At 35.9% G+C, this 21700-nt stretch overlaps 1 protein-coding gene across 2 annotated transcripts; it reads right to left on the reverse strand.

The window, feature by feature from the left end:
* Positions 1-1226: 1226 nt before the first annotated feature.
* On the reverse strand, positions 1227-21685 carry C1D (C1D nuclear receptor corepressor). 2 transcript variants are annotated; one of them, XM_053890754.1, is made up of 6 exons: positions 21592-21649; positions 10618-10780; positions 6669-6815; positions 5877-5943; positions 5516-5571; positions 1227-2855 (listed from the first exon to the last, which is right to left on the reverse strand). In XM_053890754.1, the coding sequence occupies exons 3-6, from the start codon at positions 6804-6806 to the stop codon at positions 2691-2693; spliced, it is 426 nt and encodes a 141-aa protein (XP_053746729.1). In that variant the 5' UTR covers positions 6807-6815; positions 10618-10780; positions 21592-21649; the 3' UTR covers positions 1227-2690. The 2 variants fall into 2 exon arrangements, with proteins under 2 accessions (XP_053746729.1, XP_019295984.2); XM_019440439.2 differs by lacking the exon at positions 10618-10780 and having other exon boundaries at positions 21592-21685.
* Positions 21686-21700: the final 15 nt, after the last annotated feature.

Genomic DNA, 21700 nt, shown 5'->3' on the forward strand with positions numbered 1-21700 from the left:
AGGGAAGAAAATGAGATGCCAGTGCCTCCTTTTCTTCCATTTATATACCAAACTTAGCTATTACATGAGGGTCAGAATCACTGTTCAAAATCTTTCTCAGTTAATGTCACTTTGTAAAGCCGAAATTTCTGATAATTTATTGCATAAAATCATAGTTTATATCATAAACTGAGTGATTCCTAGAGCATCTTTTCCTCGAATGACCTACTTAAGAAATAAGTATCTATATTCAATACAATGTCCATTTTTGAAACATTTCCTACATTTCTAGTCAATTTTAAAAGCCTTATTTAGAAATAATACCAATCCATTTCTAATAGCTAAGTAGAACAATTTTTTAATCTGCAGGGTATCTTAAAAACCAATCAACTTGACATAACCTCCTAATTCCAGGAATGTAAACCATAATTCATCCTTCAATTTTCCTCTTAACATATTCTACTTTACTAAAATGAATTCCCATCCTGCAACTATGAAACAAGAAAACTGTACTTAAAATAATATTAAAAAACGAAATCTCATTATTTAGTATTAGATTAATAGTCTATAATTCTAATCTTAAAAATATCTATAGCTATAACCTCTCCAACTTGTTAATTCCCAAAGAGAGTAATAAAAGATGTGATTAACATCTAAACTTAGAGCAGACTGTCATTTGGAAAAAACTATGTTAACAATAACTGTACCACAGTCAAATAGATCAACCCATCACCCTTTATGGTTCTGACTAAGGTTAATGAGCACAATTTGTCATAAATTTTCTAGTAACTCTGAAAAAGTGAACAAAAAGACTACTTCTTTCATAACACTTTATAAAAGTAGAATAAAGGCTTGAGTTGTCTTCCGTGGAACCTAGCATCGTATTTGGCAATGTAAATAAATGTCATTAAATATTTGTGAAATGAATAAACAACAAATGAAAATAAAACCCACTGCACTACTACCATTCAGCTCCTTATTATGTGGCAGGTAATAAGTATTTCAAATTCTACATACTAAAATGGAATACGCTCAAACTGTTATTTCTACTAAATAAAACACTGAATTATTCACTAAGAAACTCCAACTTAACAGAATTTAAAAGTTGGATTTTCACAAACCAATAACTTGGTTAATGATTTTCTGTAACTGTATGACATTTTTCATTTAACTTTTTTCTTTATGAAATTAGAAAATATACAAAAATTCAAGTTATAAGTTCCTTTGTAATAAACAACACATGTATATTACACTTGGTCATAAGAACATTTATTTCTGTCATGAAGAAGTTACTTTTCAAAAAAGCTCAACATTTGAGAGGATGAAGGTGAAAGAAGGAATGAAATAACTATAAATGTTCTTCCACTTCAAAAACTGTCTGACAACTGAGCCAAAAGACTCTGCATCTATCAGTGACTTCCTCTTCATGTGTCATAGAAAGAGTTCAACATGCTTTACAAAATCCATTACATTTTAAGACCGTTTCCAATATCTTATACCATAAATCAAGAAATCCATTTATTCAAGGTTACTTATGGAGAATTAATCACACAGAAAATTTTAACAACTTCTTTTTCAAAAATTAAAGTACTTTACTGTACTTGGCATTCCTATACATAATGATGTGGACTTAAAGACTGAAAGCATTAAGAGCATATAATTAAAGTTCAAGGACTTAGACATTAAAAAAAATTTTAATACATATAATTCTCTGTGACAAATATTCCAGAAAAATAAATCAGGATATAAACACAATATAATCTCTTCTGGATTTCTCTTCCCCTTAAGTGGCATTATATAACATAGGAAGTTGTTTCAAAATACTTGTATGTACTTGATATCACCTCAAAAACATGTAATCCAAAAATCTGAAAAAGTGAGACCAAGAGAACTATGGCCATAATGCAGAAGGAACAAAAACTCATGAATTTATTCCTAATGATTTCTAAAACCTATCTTCCTAATTTCAAGGGCAAATTTATACAAAAGAGAAAAATAAACAGTCAGCTATACAAACTTTACAGCCTTTATTGATAGGATATAGCTATTATGCCAAAATTCAGCCATCAATATACAACCTCATTTCCCATCTGAAGTTAATGAGAATATATTTTACCTTAAATGGGACATAGAGGCAAATTGCCAAGAATAAAAATATAACCTTAAAGTCTTAATTTCACACTTCAAATATCAAAAGAAAATAGTAATTCCCAAAATCATGAAAACATGAAGTAACAACATAGAAAAAAATGGACATTTAAGTCATTTCATTCTCTTAATATTATATAGTGAAAACAGATGTATTTATAACTTCAGCCTTCAGATAGCATACTTCATAAAGTCATTATTCATTTAAAATAGACAAATGTTTACAAAAAACATTTAACTTAAATTTCATAGTTGCTTATAAAATGGTACTTGAAAGATTGACCTGTATCGGGAAATAAGAGTCTTGTCAAGAAAGATGATAAACTATAAATATAAAATATACCACAGTGTTAAAAATCTCATAGTGGTCTATAGGAAAATCAATAAAGATAACAATCTTTCTGGGGAAAAAATATTTAGCATTACAAATTTAAAATGTAAATTTTATATATGAATTCAATAAGGAATACATTTAAACCTTGTATTGCCACATAATCATCTATTTTGTGGAAAACAATAAAAATGATGTACTTTTTCAATAGGTGTACATCAAAACTAAAAGGCTAATTTTTACTTTTTCCTTTATTGGCAACTTTGGATGCATTTTTAGGTTTTGGTTCCCAAAGGGCATTTTTCACAAATCTTGAAGCTGCACCTCTGTCCAGCTTGCCGGCCTTTTTCTTGTCTGTTATTTCCTTGACTCTGTTCATGTATACTCTGATTCTTTCCTTAAAGATTAAAAAAAAAGAAGAAGAAAAGAAAGCAATAGACTTACTAAGCTGTTCACCACCACTAAGTTTTATTATACTATACCTCAGTTAAATTCAACAGATATGTATTTATTGCCTATTGAGTGGTGATAGTAAGTGCAAGTGAATAGGATAAACATGCTCCATGCTCTCCTGGAGTTCATAGTCTGGGGGGAATAGACACTAAAAAGTCATTTCAGAAGTGTTTTGATGTTTCAAAAGAGGGAGAACTAGACTAAGACATCACTACAGAGATAAACATTGAATTGTTTATGTGTGGTTATATATTTAACTTAGCACTAACCTAAATGCACATAATAACTCTTATGTATCTGAAGTCTATAATCTAAAATAGAGCTCTCATATACTTGCAGCATACAAATTAAACTGGAAATTTTTCTAAACAGGAAATGGATGAAGTAGTACTTAACTATTTTTTTATTTTACTTTCTAGTATCACAATTAAAATAAGCAAAATGAAAATACAAAATCTTTTGTTCAATTTCACAGTTTTTGATCAATAAGCACACAATACTTTCTGATGAAAACTAGTTCTAATCAGACTTTACAAGGTGAAAAACAGAATAGGTTGTGCCATATCACTTCGAATCTTCTGAGACCATTAATCAGAATAAAGGGCTATTCTATACTTTGACTGGAAAATTTAAATAAAGGGGATGAGAGCCATAAAATAGCATAGTAAATGAGTGATCACTGATGAAAAGCAAGTTTCATTAAAATAATCAAAATAGTTACAGAAATTTACACAGAAAAATGCAGACCCCTAGAATTTTTTAATTGTGAACGGCTGACCACTCTGCTCAAAATCCTCTCATGGTTTTCTATTTCTCTCAGAGTAAAAGCCCAAGTCTTCCCAACACAGACCCACTCCAGCCTTGCCAGGAGTTATCTTCCTCAAATATCTACATAGCCACTCCCTCTCTCCCTTCCAGTTGGTTCAAACGTTAATCTCGTTAACAGGCGCTGCCTTTACCATTTAAAATGGAATCCTACTCAAGCACTCCAATCCCCCTTACCCTACGCTATTTTTTTTTTCCCATAAGCTATAACTTTCTAACATACTACATACTACATATATTTATTATGTTAAATGCTTGTCTCCCTCCACTAGATAGACTGGTATCTGCTGCAAGGGCAGTGGTATTTATCAGCTTTATTTACAGAGGAATCATCTTACTTGGATATAATGCCTGGCTTCCAGTAAGCACTCAATTATTTGTTGAATAAATAAACTGACTATTTGCAATGCCCTTCCCCATTCATGATATACATGACAAATAGATATCCTCTCACACGCTGACTCTGTGATCAATTAGTGATGTCTGTCACAAGGTCAGAAAAGGGGAATAGGTTTATGTATGCTTTTTTATGTGCCAACTCTCGTCCAGAATATGAATGTACTCCTCCATAAAATGGGTTCTGATGGAGAAAAAAGATAATAATTTTATCCTTTTCCAATGAAAGAATCAAGTATTAAAATACTACAAATAACTTTGTGTTAAGGAAAAATGAGGAACTTTACAAATGTAAAGTCCATATCAGAAAATTGAAAACAGATGATACATACAGTGCACCCTCCTTAAGATTTTAAAGCCAGTACCACTGGTCAAATCAAGATCTGTGCCTCATATAGTTTTACATTTTTGCTGTAAGTATTTTTCACAATTTCTACATTAAAAATAAATTTGTTTTTCCCCCCAAGAACTTTAAAAGAAGAACGTGTCTTACTCCCTATTTTATAAAATTAAGACAAGAGCTCTGGTTTACTCATTTTTTTTGTAAATAAATGACCAAGTACTCTAGCAAGTTGTAAATAACATACATATCAACACCTGAAGACTTAAAAATAATAATACAGTGTCAAGTGTATTTCACATACTTATCTTGTATTTTATAAACACAAAGAATAAATGTATTAATATTCTTACTCATAAAGCCAAGTCAAGAAGGTAACCATAAGTTTGATTTCTAATTTTTTCTTTCATATTGAATGATTTAATTTTTGAAGTCAGCAAAAACTTCAAGATACTAGACCTTATATACTGTACTTATACATCTAAATGGAATACAAAGACAAACCTAGAAGATTTATTACAGGTTGTAAATATGTCACTAATGCAGAATTACTGGACAGTACACATACAACTGGTGCCAAAAAAGCTTTTAGCTTTGTTGCTGAACTGGATTCTTTACTGCTGAGAAAATGAATTAATGGAAGAATTGAAAAGGTGGGGGGGAAACTTTCCCGTCTTTGCTAGTAAATCAACTAGAATATACTTTTAAGAATTGTGTAAGAGTTTAGAAAAAAGGGGGGGGGGGCAGTTGTAGAGATGAACAGGATTTCAAGAATTTATAGAATAAATAATATGGAAGTTATAAATAATTACTTGAATTGTAACGTTCTCCCATCCAGAGATTTATATAATATATGGAACACAAATTCTCTGACAAAGGCAAAGAAAAGAAAAACTAAAGACATGATGAAATCTGGCTCACTTTCATAATTAGGACTCTAAATAATTTTGTTCTCCACAACTAGTGTGATAAAGTACTATGACTCTGACTTCAGGAATACCACAACAAACAGTCAAATAAAAAGAAATCCACTGCAATCTTACCAATTCCTGCTTTACTGGATGTTCCTTAGGATTAACTCCCTGAGTTGCCAAATAAACTACAAGACAAAGATTTCATGGAACAAAATGGCATATATATTAATTGCGAGCATTAGTTAAAGAAACTCTAGTTACTCACAAAAAAGAAATATCACAAAAAAATGATAAATCTTATTTAACCTCTATGTAATATTAAATTTTATGCGGCTCATGGACATCTGATATTCTGATTTAAAAGAAATAAATATCTGACTATAAAAATTGCCATGAAGTATAACAATATATAAATTGTTAGCATTTAAAAAAGAAATCACCTTTGACATAATAATTTGCTTCATAATTAACTCCAAATTAATATACATACCCCAAAACATTGAATTTAACGTGTAAGCAGAAACTAAATCCACTTTTGCTTGTTCAAGGGGGTCCAACTATTTAATAAAAAAAGAGAGAGAGAAAAGAAGTACATACAATGAACACCATCACATATTTTAAACTTTCACCAAATACAATGTATCAAAGAGATGTTTCTTTCACTTCCTATAATCCAATAACCAAATGATCTTGAAATAATTTGCAAAAAAAAAAAAATTGTTAACCAGAGATTTTTGCCCACAAATTTTCACTTCGAGGTATCATCTTTAGTTAGACAAAGAATATGTATAATCCAAGAAAAATTCTTTTCAATTATTTTAATTTCAGGAGTTATGATCTGGGCTTTGTATGTCAAAAGTAATTTATCAATGTAAACACTGTACATGATGCATTTATGTATAAGAGGCAGGCTAAAATGCTTAGGCAATACCAAAGACAGAAGAAACATAATGAGATTTGTTTTAGACTGTCAAAGTCAATTTACTCTTTTTGTCCTATAGGGTTTCCAGAAACTCTGATAACATCATTGTAATACTTAAAAGGTCAAAGACAGAGTCTGTCAAAAAGAACGTTTTGAGTGCTCCTTTTTTTCTCAAAACCACGTCAAAATAAAAATACAGTTAGGAAGTATTTCCTAAAGTTGAAGTTCTGGTTTGTTTTTTCCCCTTAAAAATACCCAAACACTTGAAATAAAGGGGAAAAGGAGCACATCGCTAATCTATGTCTTCTGTATGTTTTCATAACACAGCACTCTGTTTTCTAAATTACATTTTTAAAATACCTTCTGCAACAACTCATTTCTAGAAACAGACATCATGGTCTTCAGCATCTCATCCACAGCACCAATGGAATTTTCAAATGTTGATAAATACTCATGAATTTCTACTGGGTAGTCTTCATTAATTTCTTCACCTGCCATTATGACCAACTGTAAAAAAATTAAATTCTTAGAATTCATGGGAGACAGATTGCTCTTTAGTTTACAAAAACAAAATCAATACGTCGTATCACGTGTTTAAAAAGTGCTACAAGAGGTAAAACCTGAAGATAAGTAAATAAATCTTCTTAGAATATAATACTAGAGCAACTACCTTCAAACTTCCCCTCCTCAAATTGTTTGAGGTGGGCAAGGGGAGAAGAGAACCCACCCAAGTCCACTAATGCTGTACATATTAGAGCCTCAATGTTTGTCAAGAATAAAAGACATGACCACCAAACATGGATTATCATTAATCAAAGTCCTACATTTAAAAAACCTTCTGTTGAAGTTAAAAACCAAGCAAAGCAATGAAAGTATGATGAGTATATCCTATCTCTATGGTTGCTGAAAAATCACAAGTAAAGCAAAAACATATATTTTAGCCCTTTTAAATTAAAAAAAAAATTTTTTTTAATGTTTATTTTTGAGAGAGAGAGACAGACAGACAGAGAGAGAGTGAACAGCCCAGAGGCAGAGAGAGAGAGGCAGACACAGAATTCAAAGCAGGCTCCAGGCTCTGAGCCGTCAGCACAGAACCTGATACATGGGGCTCAAACCCATGAACCACGAGATCATAACCTGAGCTGAAGTCCTACACTCATCTGGATGCTCAACCGCCGGAGCCACTCAGGCGCACCATAAATTTAGATGTTGATCTAGCAGCATGGTATATTAAACTAAAAAATTAGAAAACCTTGGTCTGAATTATCTTATGACTATCACTAAAATCATTTTGAAGCCTATATATATATTCTTTAAGCCTCTTTAAAATATTAATAACAAATTCAAAGAGTCCATTAATCACATAAAGTCTACAAGCAGAAAAGAGGAAACTTCAGAGGAATAAACTATATGGTTTTCATTTAGGCCAGAGTATACCTTGACAGCCCATTCTTTTAAAAGTCACATTTATATCTTAATATATAATATCTATGTGAGAAAAAACAAAATCCACATCAATGCATTTAATATGATATCTAAGACCAAATTTCGGAAGCAATCCCAAGCCATACATATCATCTTTAGATTTAAAAAAAAGTTTATTAGCTGAAAATACCTCTTTCATATTACAAAGCTAAGTAGAACCACCAAGAATGTGTGAAAGAGCAAAACATAGCAGAATTGAAGTAAAGAGACTTGGGCTTTCTGTCTTGCTTGATTACTAACTTTGTCACCTTAGATAAATCACTGAAAAGTCTCTGGGCCTCAAATACTTCATCCATAAAATAAGACAGTTGGTCTAATGATCTGTAAAGTCCCTTATAGTTCTAAATGTTATGATGCCTATGTCACAACTTTAAAAAGTACTATTGGAATATTTAGTGACAATATATCAATATTTCTATTCAACAAGTATATTCTGCTGAGACATCTGGTTTCACTTAAAAAAAAAGAAGGTGAAATCCATCTGATGATCACTACTTGTGCTGTAAAATTACACTCTAACTACTGTGCAACCAGCAATTAAACAAAGAACTCTGATAAAAGAAAACCCCACAGGAAGGAATTGTGACTTCCTATTTCAAAAAGCTAACTGAAAATTTACATTTGCCTCTGATCCCTCCCCAAAACTCTCCAAAATGCCAGAAGAAATATAAAAATAAGTCCATAGTAATATTGAAAACCAAGAAGGGCATGTATCCATGAGCAGACTTCAACAGTACAAATTTTTGTAAGCTAAAGAGCAAATGGGACCAGAGTGATAGGAAAGCAATCCAAGAAGCCAGAAATCCCCTACAGAGAGAGAGAGAGAGAAGGACAATGTAAGAATAACCCCAAGATGAAGGGCAATAAGAGCTGGGCCATGAGGGCTGAAAACAGCTAAACCAATCTCTAGATCTGTGAAAGGCTCCAGCATCTGCTGCCCAAATACAGGTGTAAGTACAAAGGATATATTGCAAATATAAAGAAGACTTATATTTCTTCTCTTTATGTAGAATTTTAAGCCAATGAATTTGAAAATCTGGCTGAAAAGAATGTGGTGCTGAGGGAAAACAAAATCAGTTACCAAAATTAACCTAAAAGGAAGTACATAAACCAAATAGATTATTAAGAAAATGTTTAAGTCAAAGATCTACCCTTCAAAAAGGCTCCAAGCCTAGAAGATCTAGGTATTTTCTTTTAAACCTTTAAGCAACAGTTACTTCTTACAGTATTTAACTGTTTAAGAACACAAAAAAAGATGAAAAACTTAGATACTATTTCATAACACACACAAAAATAAACTCCAGATGAATTAAAAAGGCAAACGTATAAACATATTAAAAGATTATATAAAATATTTACATAATCCAAATGAAACACAAATGCTATGAAAGGAAATGAATGACAGACTTAACTACATAAAAACTGGAAGAAAAAAAAATCCACATGGTAAAAGTATACTGTAAGCAAAGTTAAAAGGCAAGAAAACGCATGGGAGAAAATATTTGCCAGAATATAAAAAAGGATTAGTTCAATTTTATAAAGAATTCCTACAAATTAAAAAAGTATCACCCATTGGACTGGCAATAATTTTAAAGATTAGCAAAGTTCAATGTTGGCAAGGGTATACAATGAAGGTGGAATATAAACTGGTACAGATTTTTTAAACATACATACCCTTTGACTCAGGAAATCCTCTTAAGAATCTAGCTTAGAGAAATTTCTGTATACATACATACAAATTTATTAAAATGCACTCCTTGAACTCTTCTCTCAATCTCTCCCACTTTCTCTTGCATCAATTTTTCCCTCTGCTCCATCATTATCCATAAGCTTACAACATTTTATTTCTCCATCTTTGACAACAAAAGAAATATCTTGATTTCATATCCCCCTCCAGCAAAAGCCTCATTTTCCGATCCTTGAAAGAAGTGCTTATAGTAACAGTTCCAATTGCTTTTAGAACAAACCCGCAAAAACAGGTGCTTACACTAACAGTCCCAATTCCTCTCCTTCCATTCTTTCTTGATCCGGCCACAATCGGGCCCCCTCCTTCTCATTCAAATTGCTCTCGTCAAAGTCATCCACACAGCCACATTGTTAAATTCAATGGTCAATTCCCAGTTCTCATCACTTGACACTGTTCACTCTCTTCATTTCCTTGGCATCATATTTTCTTGATTTCCCTCCTACCTCATGGCTGCTTTCTTGGTCTCCTTTGCAGCATCCTTCTCATATCCTCAGCCTCTTATCCTTGAAATGCCCACAGGCGTCCTTGGTTCTCTTTTCCTCTCTAATTTACTCACTAGGTGAGCTCAGGGCTTTAAATTGCATTAATATACTGATGACTCCCAGGTCTTTATCTCCAACCCTGACCTCCCCACTGAACTCCAAATCATATTTCCAACTGCTTACTCAATACCTCTGGTTGATGTTAATAGATTCTCAAATGTAATGTGCCCAAAGCCAAATCTTGCCTACTGTAGTGTTTCCAACTCCACCTTCCCAATTGTTCAGACCTAAAATTACAGAGTGGTCCTTGACTCTTCTCTTTCACCCTAGCTTTAAGACATATTTAGAATCCAACCACATGCTACCATTTCTATTGAGACCACCCTGATCCAAATCAATTCAAGCCATCACTGTATCTTGCCCAGATTGTTGCAGTAGCCTCCTAAATGACCTCCTTGTTTCCATTCTGATAGTTTAGTATCAAGAAAGCAGGGTGATCATTCCAAATCTAAGTCAGATTATATAATAACTCTGCTTGGAAATTTCCATTCAAAGGCTCACCACACCTCATTCAATAAGACAAAATCTGGGGCACCTGGGTGGCAGTCAGTTGAGGGTCCAACTCGATTTCAGCTCAGGTCATGATCCCAGGGTCATGAGATTGAGCCCCACGTCGGACTCTGCACTGAGTGTGGAACCTGCTTAAAATTCTCTCTCTCTCCCTCTGCCCCTCTCCCCTGCTCATGTGCAGGCTCTCTCTAAAATAAAAAAGAAACAAAATTTTAAGTAAAAATTTTAAAAAATAACAAAAGACAAACTCCTTACTTACAGTGGCCTAAAAATCCCTCTCTGCTACCTCCTCTGTGACCTCATCTCCTCATTCCACTCAGGCCATAACAGCCTCATTGCTCTTTCAGGTCAGGTATGCCCCTACCTCAGGGCCTTTGTGCTGCTTCTTTCCTCCCTAGAATGCTTCTCTCCCACCAGGAGCTTCAGAGCACAATACTTCACCTTCATCAGATCTCTACTCAAAGGTCACCTGCAGGTAATCCTTTCCTGACTACCTATGTTAACAGGCACACACCCCATTCCCAGCACTCTGTATCTCCTCTGCCTCAGAGTCCTCAGTAGCATCTGACTTGTTTATTCGTTTACTGCCTGGCCACCTCCAAAAGAAGGGAACTACATGAGAGCAGAAATTTTTGTGTTTTTTTCACTAGCACTGCCCGACAGTCAATAAACATTTGTTGAATGAAAAATCTCTAACAAAATACTGGAAATACTAATCTAATATTCATCAATAAGGAAACAGTTAAATGAATTACAGCACATCCATCCAAGAGAATATTAAAAACAAAGAAGTAAATCTTTATGTAGTAACACAAATGAGAAATGGTGAAAAAATTCATAGAACATTGTATACAAAACAATATGTATCTAACATATGCCATTTGTTTCTAAAAACCCGTATATATAAAGATATGTAGAAAAAGGTCTGGAAGTGGGAATGCAAGCTGGTGCAGCCACTCTGGAAAACAGTATGGAGGTTCCTCAAAAAACTAAAAATAGAACTACTCTACGACCCAGCAATTGCACTACTAGGCATTTATCTTGCTGTTTCAAGGGACACATGCACCCCCATGTTTATAGCAGCACTATCAACAATAGCAAAAGTATGGAAAGAGCCCAAATGTCCATCGACGGATGAATGGATAAAGAAGTTGCGGTGTATATATAATGGAGCATTACTCAGCAATCAAAAAGAGTGAAATCTTGCCATTTACAACTACGTGGATGGAACTGGAGGGTATTATGCTAAGCGAAATTAGTCAGAGAAAGACAAAAATCATATGACTTCACTCATATGCGGACTTTAAGAGACAAAACAGATGAACATAAGGGAAGGGAAACAAAAATAATATAAAAACAGGGAGGGGGACAAAACAGAAGAGACTCATAAATATGGAGAACAAACTGAGGGTTACAGGAGGGGTTGTGGGAAGGGGGGATGGGCTAAATGGGTAAGGGGCACTAAGGAATCTACTCCTGAAATCATTGTTGCACTATATGCTAACTAATTTGGATGTAAATTTAAAAAAGGAAAAAAGAAAAGAAAAAAAAAGAAAAAGGTCTGGAAGGAGATATACAAAAAAGAGACATTCTCTCTGAAAAGGGTCAGAGATTAGGGAATAGGATCAAAGCTGACTCATTTTTCTAACTCTTCATTCTTCATTGTTTAAATTTTGTTATTTCAAAAAGCATGTATTAAAATCGTAATAAAAATAATCATTAAATTTAAATAAAGGCATATTTTAACAAAGTGTTTTGGCTCTTAACAAATACTGCAAGTATAAAAAACACAAAAAGGCCTTTATTTAAATGTGAATGTTTTCATCCAATTTTTCTATTAGTGAATAACTTCCCTCCCTAGAATCATGATGGGGATTTTTCCTGCAATTATTCCTGGTCCCTAAGCCCCAATAAACAAGTAGTTATTTATTGTTAAAATGGGTGAGGGTGAACACTGAAAGCAAGGCAGTAAGAATAATTACCCTCATTAAATATGAACTGAACCACTTGCTTTTTTCCTAACTAAAAAATAAAGGCAAGGCCAACTACAAAATAATGGTTCTTCTATGATCAGAAATTCCCTCCAATTCATGATTTCTTCTAACATTTTACACAGACAGTTCCTGAATATTTGTTCTTTCCACAGGAAAAGTTACAAGGAGAGAACTGCAGAAACTTCCCTCTGTTACTCAGATCCCAGGATGACGCCATGCATGTATGGTATTAGCAGCAATAGCAAACATTTGAAAATCACTGCCTATGAGCCAGACACTTCTAAGTATACTCACTTACTTCAGATTCAATAACTTGCCCAAAGTTGTACATGGTAAAATGCCCAAAGAAGAGAAAGAAGAAAACAACTCACCCTCCTCTGCTCCTTACTCCTTCCCAAGTTCTAAAGGTATTTCTCACCCTTCCACCTCACCTCCTCCTTCTAAAGTACCAACGGCAAAGGTGGAAGTGGAAGAGGACATGAGAAAATTTGCCTCTTTCCATCTCTAAGGTCTGGTTGGGACTAAAGCACAGAGAGAGGGGGGAACCCTCCCCTAGTAACTCCTATAGGATGTTACTGTCACTTCTTCCTCTCAGTGATAAGGGAAACCACAGTACAGGCAGGAGAAAAGAGGGGTGTACAGCATCACACATAGAACAGAAGCCATCCCCCTATCTGCTACCCTTGATTCTCTTACTTCCGGGAGGTCAGTCCAGCCAGGAACATAGGAATCACCCCTTACCCCTTCCTCAGGCCCCAGATCCCATCAGTTTGGCCTCCTTAATGTCCTTACACCACAAGCTTTCCTCCACTTTCACTGGCTAGATCATTTCAAGAGCCTTTGAGTAATCTCCCTACTGTCAATATTTTCCACTCTCAATTTTGAGATGTTACAAAATATGATTTTTCTATAGATACTCTGATCATTGTACACCCCTACTTAAAATCCTGCAAAAGTTCCCGATCCCCTCAGTATGGATGCCAGGCCTATTATTACATGGCCCTTGCTTGTCTAACCTCATCTTTCATCACCCTCCTCTTCCAATCCTATAGCTGCAGCCACAATGGCAGTTTTCCAGATGTGCCATGCTCATTCACTCTAACCTTTCACCTGTATGGTTCTCTGTACATTAACCGTTCTTCGCACTTAACTTTGTTCAAACCTTGCTTATTTTTGGAGGTAAGATCAGGTTTTACTTCAGCCAGTGAAGATTTCTCTGAGTGCCACCCTCCCATTCTCTCTGGAGAAACACAACTACAAGCTGTCATGTCACCTAAAACACTATTTGGTGATGCCTGTTGATGTACTTGACTTCCCTTTGACTACAAGCTCCTTGAAGGGGCTGTGTCATATTGCTGTTGTATCACCAGTGGCTGACACACAGAATGACTATGTCACGATCTGCCCAGGACAATCCCAGTTTATACCTGTTGTTTCAGTCTGCCATCTGCCCAGCTCTCCATTTCTCTTCCACAAGTGCCAGTTTGAACAATAAGTCATATGGTCACCCTAAAAAAAGTAGGTTCTCTGACCCTTACCACCACTCCTCACCCCATTTTCTTAGAGAACAGGAATCAGGGGAGTTGCTCCTGGTATCAGCCAGAGCTCACCCAGAGCAGTAGAACCAATAGGAGATATATATAAAGAGATTTATTGCAAGTAACAGGTTTGTGCAACTGTGGGAGCTGGCTAACTAATTCCAAACTCTGCAGGGCAGGCCATCAAGGAAGGGCATACTGGAACTCCTGGCTACGAGAGGAAGCTGCTGTCCACAGGTGGAACTTCTGTTTTGTCAGGGAATCCTTAGCTCTGCTCCTAAAGCCTTTTAACTGATTGAATCAAACCCACTCAGCTTATCTAGAATATTCTAACTTAAAGTCAACTGATTTGTGGATTTTAATCACATCTACAAATACCTTTACAGCAACATCTAGGTTGGTATTGGACTGAATATCTGGGGGCTGCAGTCTCACTAAGCTGTCACATCAAAAAGACCATCACACTCCTTCCAGCCTCCAGAACTATAGCAGAAAAGGTACATTCTTAGCATTACAAGCTGTTGTTCTGAGAGAATTTCCCCACAAGTCTTGTTATTCCTGACTGTAGATTCCCAAGTAATAAAACTAGACTTCAAATTCCAGCTAACAAATGTGAAGGAATGACAAATTACAAAAAAATATATCACCATTTTGCAACCCCTAATGAAATTATAGATACAGGCAACAATCACTGACAGATAAAGGGGTGAGGGGCAAGTTTACAATGGAGAGGTGAGACTGTCACTAATTTCTTTTTTAACGTTTATTTATTTTTGAGACAGAGAGAAACAGAGTGCAAGCAGGGGAGAGGCAGAGAGAGAAGAGAGGGAGACATAGAATCTGAAGCAGGCTCCAGGCTCTGATCTGTCAGTACAGAGCCCAACGCAGGGCTCAAACTCACAAACCGTGAGATCGTGACCTGACCCGAAGTTGGACGCCTAACCAACTGAGCCACCCACAGGCCCCGAGACTGTCACTACTTAAACCCAGGGATCAATCTTCACATCACATCACAAACAAATTATGAATCTCCTGATGTTAAGCAATGTGATGTACACAGCACCATCTCTGTAGCATGACCAACATCCCCAAACAAAGTTGAATCTGAACCTAATTGAGCCCTTAAAGCTAACTTCCATTTTACAGGAAATACAGAGGGTAGAGAAACAAGTTAACAACATCACAAGAAAGCAAACAGACAAATCTAGAATAAGAAATACTCTACTGGACAATTGACCTGGTTTCTGTAACAAATAAATGGGATGAAGAAAAACTAAGAAAAGGGAGAGGAGGTAGAGGAAGAAGAGATTAAAGAGATCTGGGAGAGCTAACAACCAAATGGAATATGTAGACCTTGTTTGGATCTTGATTCAAATCATGTGTAAAAAGATTATTTTTGAGACAAAGAAATCTGAACATGGATCAGGTGTTAGATGACACTAACAGATCATTGATAATTTTGCTGTGAAATTAGAAATCAGCTATGAGGTGAATTCAGCCTGGGTGGCTCAGTCGGTTAAGCCTCCGACTCTTGATTTCAGCTCAGGTCATGATCTCACAGTTTGTAGGATCGAGCCCTGCACTGGGCTCTTCACTTGCGGCACAGAGCCTGCTTGGGATTCTCTCCCCCTCTCTCTTTTTTCCTCTCTCTCAAAATAAACAAATACACAAAAAAAGAACTCAGCTATGCAAATGGCATTATAGTTATATTAGACAATATCCTTATTTAAGGGTGCATACTTAAGTACATAGGGGTAAAATTACAAGACATCTTGAATTTGCATTTTAAAAAAAGCTAGCCTTCATGAGTTAATTATACTTTGAGAGTCAAGATAAGAACCTATGTACATTATTTCTATAGTGAAATTAGATAGCTAACTCACAAATTAACATTTAGAATATAACTCAGTTCATAAATTTAAAAACACCTAAATAGAAAGTACGGTCTAGAATACTTAAGCAGCTCTACTATATCTCATTTCAATTCCAAATATAATTGGGGGTAATGGGAAGCTAGGTCACTGGGTGTGCTCACCAGATCTGTGATAGTTGTTGAACAAAGCTTATAAAAACAAAACATACCCTGTGGCCTCAAATGAGGTGTTTATTACTGACATTTCCAACAAAGGCTGACATTCCAGAGTGTCTAATTATTTCAATAATGTCATAAATTTCCTTCTAAAAAAAATCCTGATGCTGTATACTTTATCTGCCTCTAAAAATGAATGCATGCAAAAATGAATAAACAAACCATCAAATCAAGTCTAAAGTCATATATAAAACTAGGGAAAATATGTGCAACAAAGACAGATAAAAAGGAACCTCTACAAATCAACTTAACAACAAAAAGAATACTTGTAATCCAAATGAAAAATGAACAAAGAAAATCAGCAGTTCACATATAAAGGAATCCAGATGACCAATAAACATAAAGAAAGCTACTTAATCTTATAATTAAAGAAACATAAATCGCTAAAACAAAATGCCACTTTTCATCTGTCAAACAAGCAAAAATTAAGAAGATTGATAATATCTAATATGGGCAAAGGTGAGGAGAAACAGCCTCTCATTCACTATTAACTGGAGTGTAAATTGAGCATGGGGGGTGGCAGGAATTTGGCAATGTGCTTCAAAATTGTGTATGTACAAATTCTTTGACCCAGCAGTTTTACTTCCCAAAGAGTACATTTTCCCAAAGATAATGTTCAAGGACATCTACTGCAACACTCTAAAATACTGAAACTTTAAAGCAGGGAACAATCTACATGCCCATTAACAAGAACTGGTTAAATAAATTATGATCTATTCATTCAATAAAATACTCTGATGCCATGAAAAAAGTATAAAGTAGAGCTCGGATTCCTAAGATATATTAAGTCAACAAAAACTGAACAGCACATATAATACACTCATTTGTTTTTAAGAAAAAAGATACATGAGTATGGAGGCATACTTGTATATCCATGTAAATTTCTTAAAAAAGAAGCTGTTAACTGTGGCTACTCCTGGGAAACCAAAAAGCAGGAAGGTAGGGAGCACATTTTATGTTATACTCTCAGAATTATTATTTTTAAACAATAATATACATAACATATTATAATAATTATCTATATTTACATATAAGTTTTTCAATTCTTTGAAATTTACTTCATCCAGAAATATACCAGATAAAAATGTCATTTCCCCAACTTAGCAGCTAAAATCAAACCTACATTCTTTAGCTCTATTATATTCAAAGAACCATATGAATAGATTCCCTTCTGTACACATAAATTTTCTAGCCACCATGAGGCCATTTTCTCCCTCTTCTCACATTACAAAAACCTTTCTGGATGTGTGCTATCCCTAGAACTCCTAGAATTGCGAGGACTCCCAGCCACCATGATTTTTTTCCTGCTTAACTCCGCTCCCTCACCCCTCATATCCACTAGGTACAGTCTCACAGCATCCTTCTTTCTCCTTATCATTGTTGTAATTTCATATTTCTGCAATTATTTGATTAATGTCCATCATCCACACTAGACTGTAAGCTTCATACAGGGCAAGTCTTTACTCAGAATCAATCCTTAGTGCCTGGCATGTAGTAAATGTTCAGTGAATATTATTCATTTACATGGCATCGTAGATTCCGTGCTAAGATAAGGATAAATAAAGGAATTGTCAGTCAACTGACAGAAGACCTGGTTGGCGTTTTGTGAATTTCTTTAGCAGCGTTCAGTAGGCCTAGAGCAAGAACAATTACCAAGAATGCAGGAATTGGCTAATGGACACAAAGGAAAGGACTTGCAAAAGTATCTTTTTTTTTTTTTTTCAACGTTTATTTATTTTTGGGACAGAGAGAGACAGAGCATGAACGGGGGAGGGACAGAGAGAGAGGGAGACACAGAATCGGAAACAGGCTCCAGGCTCTGAGCCATCAGCCCAGAGCCTGACGCGGGGCTCGAACTCACAGACCGTGAGATCGTGACCTGGCTGAAGTCGGACGCTTAACCGACTGCGCCACCCAGGCGCCCCGCAAAAGTATCTTTAAAACAGCAGCCTGGGAGGTATGGCCTTGAAGGGAAAGAAGTAAAGCCTTTCCCTCTGCTCTGAATACCTGTCCTTAACCTCCATCCCCTGTATTCTCAGCCCAGTGAAACATTAATTCTTTAAACCAACATCAAATGCCCTCTCCTCTATAAAGGAGTAATTTTGTCTCCTTCTTCTTTACTCTCATGGTTCTCCAGACTTAGTTATCATATATCCATCAATTGTACACATTTTCATGTATCTTGATAAATTCAAAGATCAAGATTCAAATGACCCATCCATTCATTACATTTGACAAAAATGAACACACTACTCGGCCCTGAATCCCACAACACTAGATTCTCAAAACTGTCCCTGCTCCTCAGTAGCTATTCATTTTGTCTCCTTTGCTAGTTCTTCATCTCCCCAAATCTAAAAAGGCTAAAATGCCTAAGGACTCAGGTCTTGTACTACGTTCTTTTCTGTTTATAGTCACTCCTTTGGTGATTATCTCCAGTCTCCCAATTTTAAATACCATCTGTTCGCTGACAACTCCCAAATGTTCTTTTCTAGCAATGATCTACTCCCACTGAACTCCAGACTTGGTAGACTCAACATCTCAACTTGGATGACTAATAGACATCTCAAACATAGTATGTCATAACTGAACTCCTAATCTTCCCCCACAAGCCTGCTCCTCCCATAGTTTTTCACTTCTTAGTTAATGGCTATTCCACCCTTCTAGTTGTTCAAGCCCCATACCCTGACAATTATCTTACTCTTACAACCCACATTTAATCCATAAACAAATCTGTTAGCTTCACCTACAAAATACATTCAAAATTGAACTGCTACTCACCATATTCATTTCTTTCCACCCTATGAGATTATGAAGCTGCTATAATCTCACGTGAATTATTACAAGACTTTCCTAATTAGTCTCCTGGCTTTTGCCTATGCCACTCTTCAACAATTTGTTCTTAACACAGCAGCCAGAGTGATCCTGTTAAAAACCTAAATCAGATCATGTCAGTCCTCTGCTCAAAGCATTCCACTGGTTATGTATCCTCTGTGCTATTCCTTCAGGGTGGGATTCATGTTGCATGACATTTGCATCTGCATGTGACTAACAATGTCTTGACACATATTAGGTACTTCGTAACTATCTGTTAACTGTCTAAAACCAATGAAAGTAAACTGGAGACAAATTTTGGAAAATCTTAATATCAGATTAGAATTTATACTTAAAGATATTAGGAAGTCACCACATGAATCCAAAAGAAAAATGTACCATAATGTACATTCTAGGACTATTTCCATTCCTATGCTAAGCAGAGTGACATACAATTATGAACTAAGCCAGAAAACAATCCAATTTATAATTTTTTTGGAACTAGAGGACATCTGCAGATGTCACACCAGAATTCTATTACCATAATGACCTTTTTGCACTGCATTTTCTTAGAAAATAACGGTGAGGGGCGCCTGGGTGGCTCAGTCGGTTGGGCGTCCGACTTCGGCTCAGGTCATGATCTCACGGTTTGTGAGTTCGAGCCTCGCGTCGGGCTCTGTGCTGACAGCTCAGAGCCTGGAGCCTGCTTCCGATTCTGTGTCTCCCTCTCTCTCTGCCCCTCCCCTGCTCATGCTCTGTCTCTCTCTGTCTCAGAAATAAATAAAAACACTTAAAAAATTTAAAAAAAAAAAAAAAAAAGAAAATAACGGTGAAACATATATAGAACAATCCGTCAATAATATCACTCCTTTGGCAGACAACCCATGTTAGTACCACCTATAATTTTCCTTCAAACTTACAGTAAAATCCCTGAGAAAAGATTAACTTTTTCTTTTTAAAGGTGTTAACCTCTAAAAAACAAATTTAGGGGCGCTTGAGTGGCTCAGTTGGTTAAGCGTCAGACTCTTGATTTCAGCTCAGGTGATGATCTCGTGCATGGTTCCTGAGTTTGAGCCACGCATCAGGCTCTGCACTGACAGTGCACGGAGCCTGCTTGTTACTCAGTCTCCCTCTCTCTCTCTACCCCTCCCCAGCTTGCTCTCTATCTCTCTCTCAAAATAAGTAACTTAAAAAAAACTTATCCCAAAGCCCGATAACAGAAAAAGATAGAAATTACAAAAGGTTGCTCAAGATTGAGACGAATAATTACATCAGATTGTAATGAATTTACTTCGATTATTTAATGTTAATGTTTAACTCAAAATATTTTCAAATTTATAGATATGAAGCAGCAAAACTACCTTCCAAAACCACGGAATTTGCTTCTTACAATATTACCATCTCTAAAAGAGTAACAGTATATAAGGCTATTGTGAAAGTTAAATGAATAATATTGGTAAAGCTATTAGAACAGTGCATGGTTCAGTTACCACTAGTAGCTAGTAGTAGTAGTTATTATTTTACTAAAGTGAAAATGATCAAATACCCTAATCCAATGTGGACTATTCAAAGCCAAACTTGAAGTTGACTGTTTGGAAACAGTAGCTGAGATAACACATATAAAGAACCATCTAAAAACTAAAAGCAGTTATGAAAAACTGTATCACCTCTGTACTGTGATACATACAACATAGCTATTGGAGGGAGCTATAACATCCTATAGCATTTTGGAAAACCACTGTTCACACTGTCATTATTTTATCTTTCAACAAAACAACGAGTTCTGGCATTTCCACCAATCACAAACAGTTCTCTCAATTTCAATAGTTGTCGGATTTTTTTTCGGATCCAACATTTTTGGAACCAACGTCAACATACAATTACTTCTCGCTTCAGTATATTATCAGACAGTCCAAAGAGGTTAATAAGCGGGACACATACATCTTTATCAAGCAAAAACTGAACTGCGGTCAACACACAGGAAGACATCAAAGATAATTTTAAGCAGAAGTTTGAATCGCACCTAACCTTCTTCCTGAGGCATAAAGGAAAACTTTCTTGAGTACCCACTCTGGATTTCACCTTTAAATCGAGATTAGCCTACCGACTCAGGTGGGCTAATACTGCAGCGGCAGGCAGTTGGTGATCATATATGTGAATGAAAAATGTGGATAACACAGTAAAGTTACTCCTCTACACTTCCCACTTTGGCCTTCCTCCCTAAACCAGATTTGACGGCAGCTGAAAATTGTTAAGTTATTTAATTTCTCCTTCGCCTTCCAATATTTGATAGGAGGAGCTGAGAAGAAAAAAGTAAAGGCCAGATCAAGAGGGAGAAGTAAGTGTCCAAGGTTAGCCAAAGCCAGCAAGCAGCCGCAGGGCAAGCCCAAGTGGAGGGCCTGAAGCAATGCTGCCCCCAACGCTCGGGTGTGAGGGAACGCATTCACGAAGGCTACGCAGCTCGACCCGCTCCTCACAGTCAGCCAGGGGAAGAAAGGGGGACTCCCAGAAGAAGCGAACTTTTGCAGAAACACGAGACAAACTCAAACCCCAGCTTCGAATAATACCTCGCTGGCCTTCTACTCCGGTCTCCGGGAAAAGCAGTCGGGCAGTGGTGACGTCAATGAGGCGCCGGCTCTATCCCGGGCGCCAGCGGCGCTCTTTGATAACCTCACG

This window comes from Panthera pardus, unplaced genomic scaffold (genome assembly GCF_024362965.1).
Source record: "Panthera pardus isolate Hobbes unplaced genomic scaffold, ASM2436296v1 HiC_scaffold_25, whole genome shotgun sequence".
NCBI classification, from domain to species: Eukaryota; Metazoa; Chordata; class Mammalia; order Carnivora; family Felidae; genus Panthera; species Panthera pardus.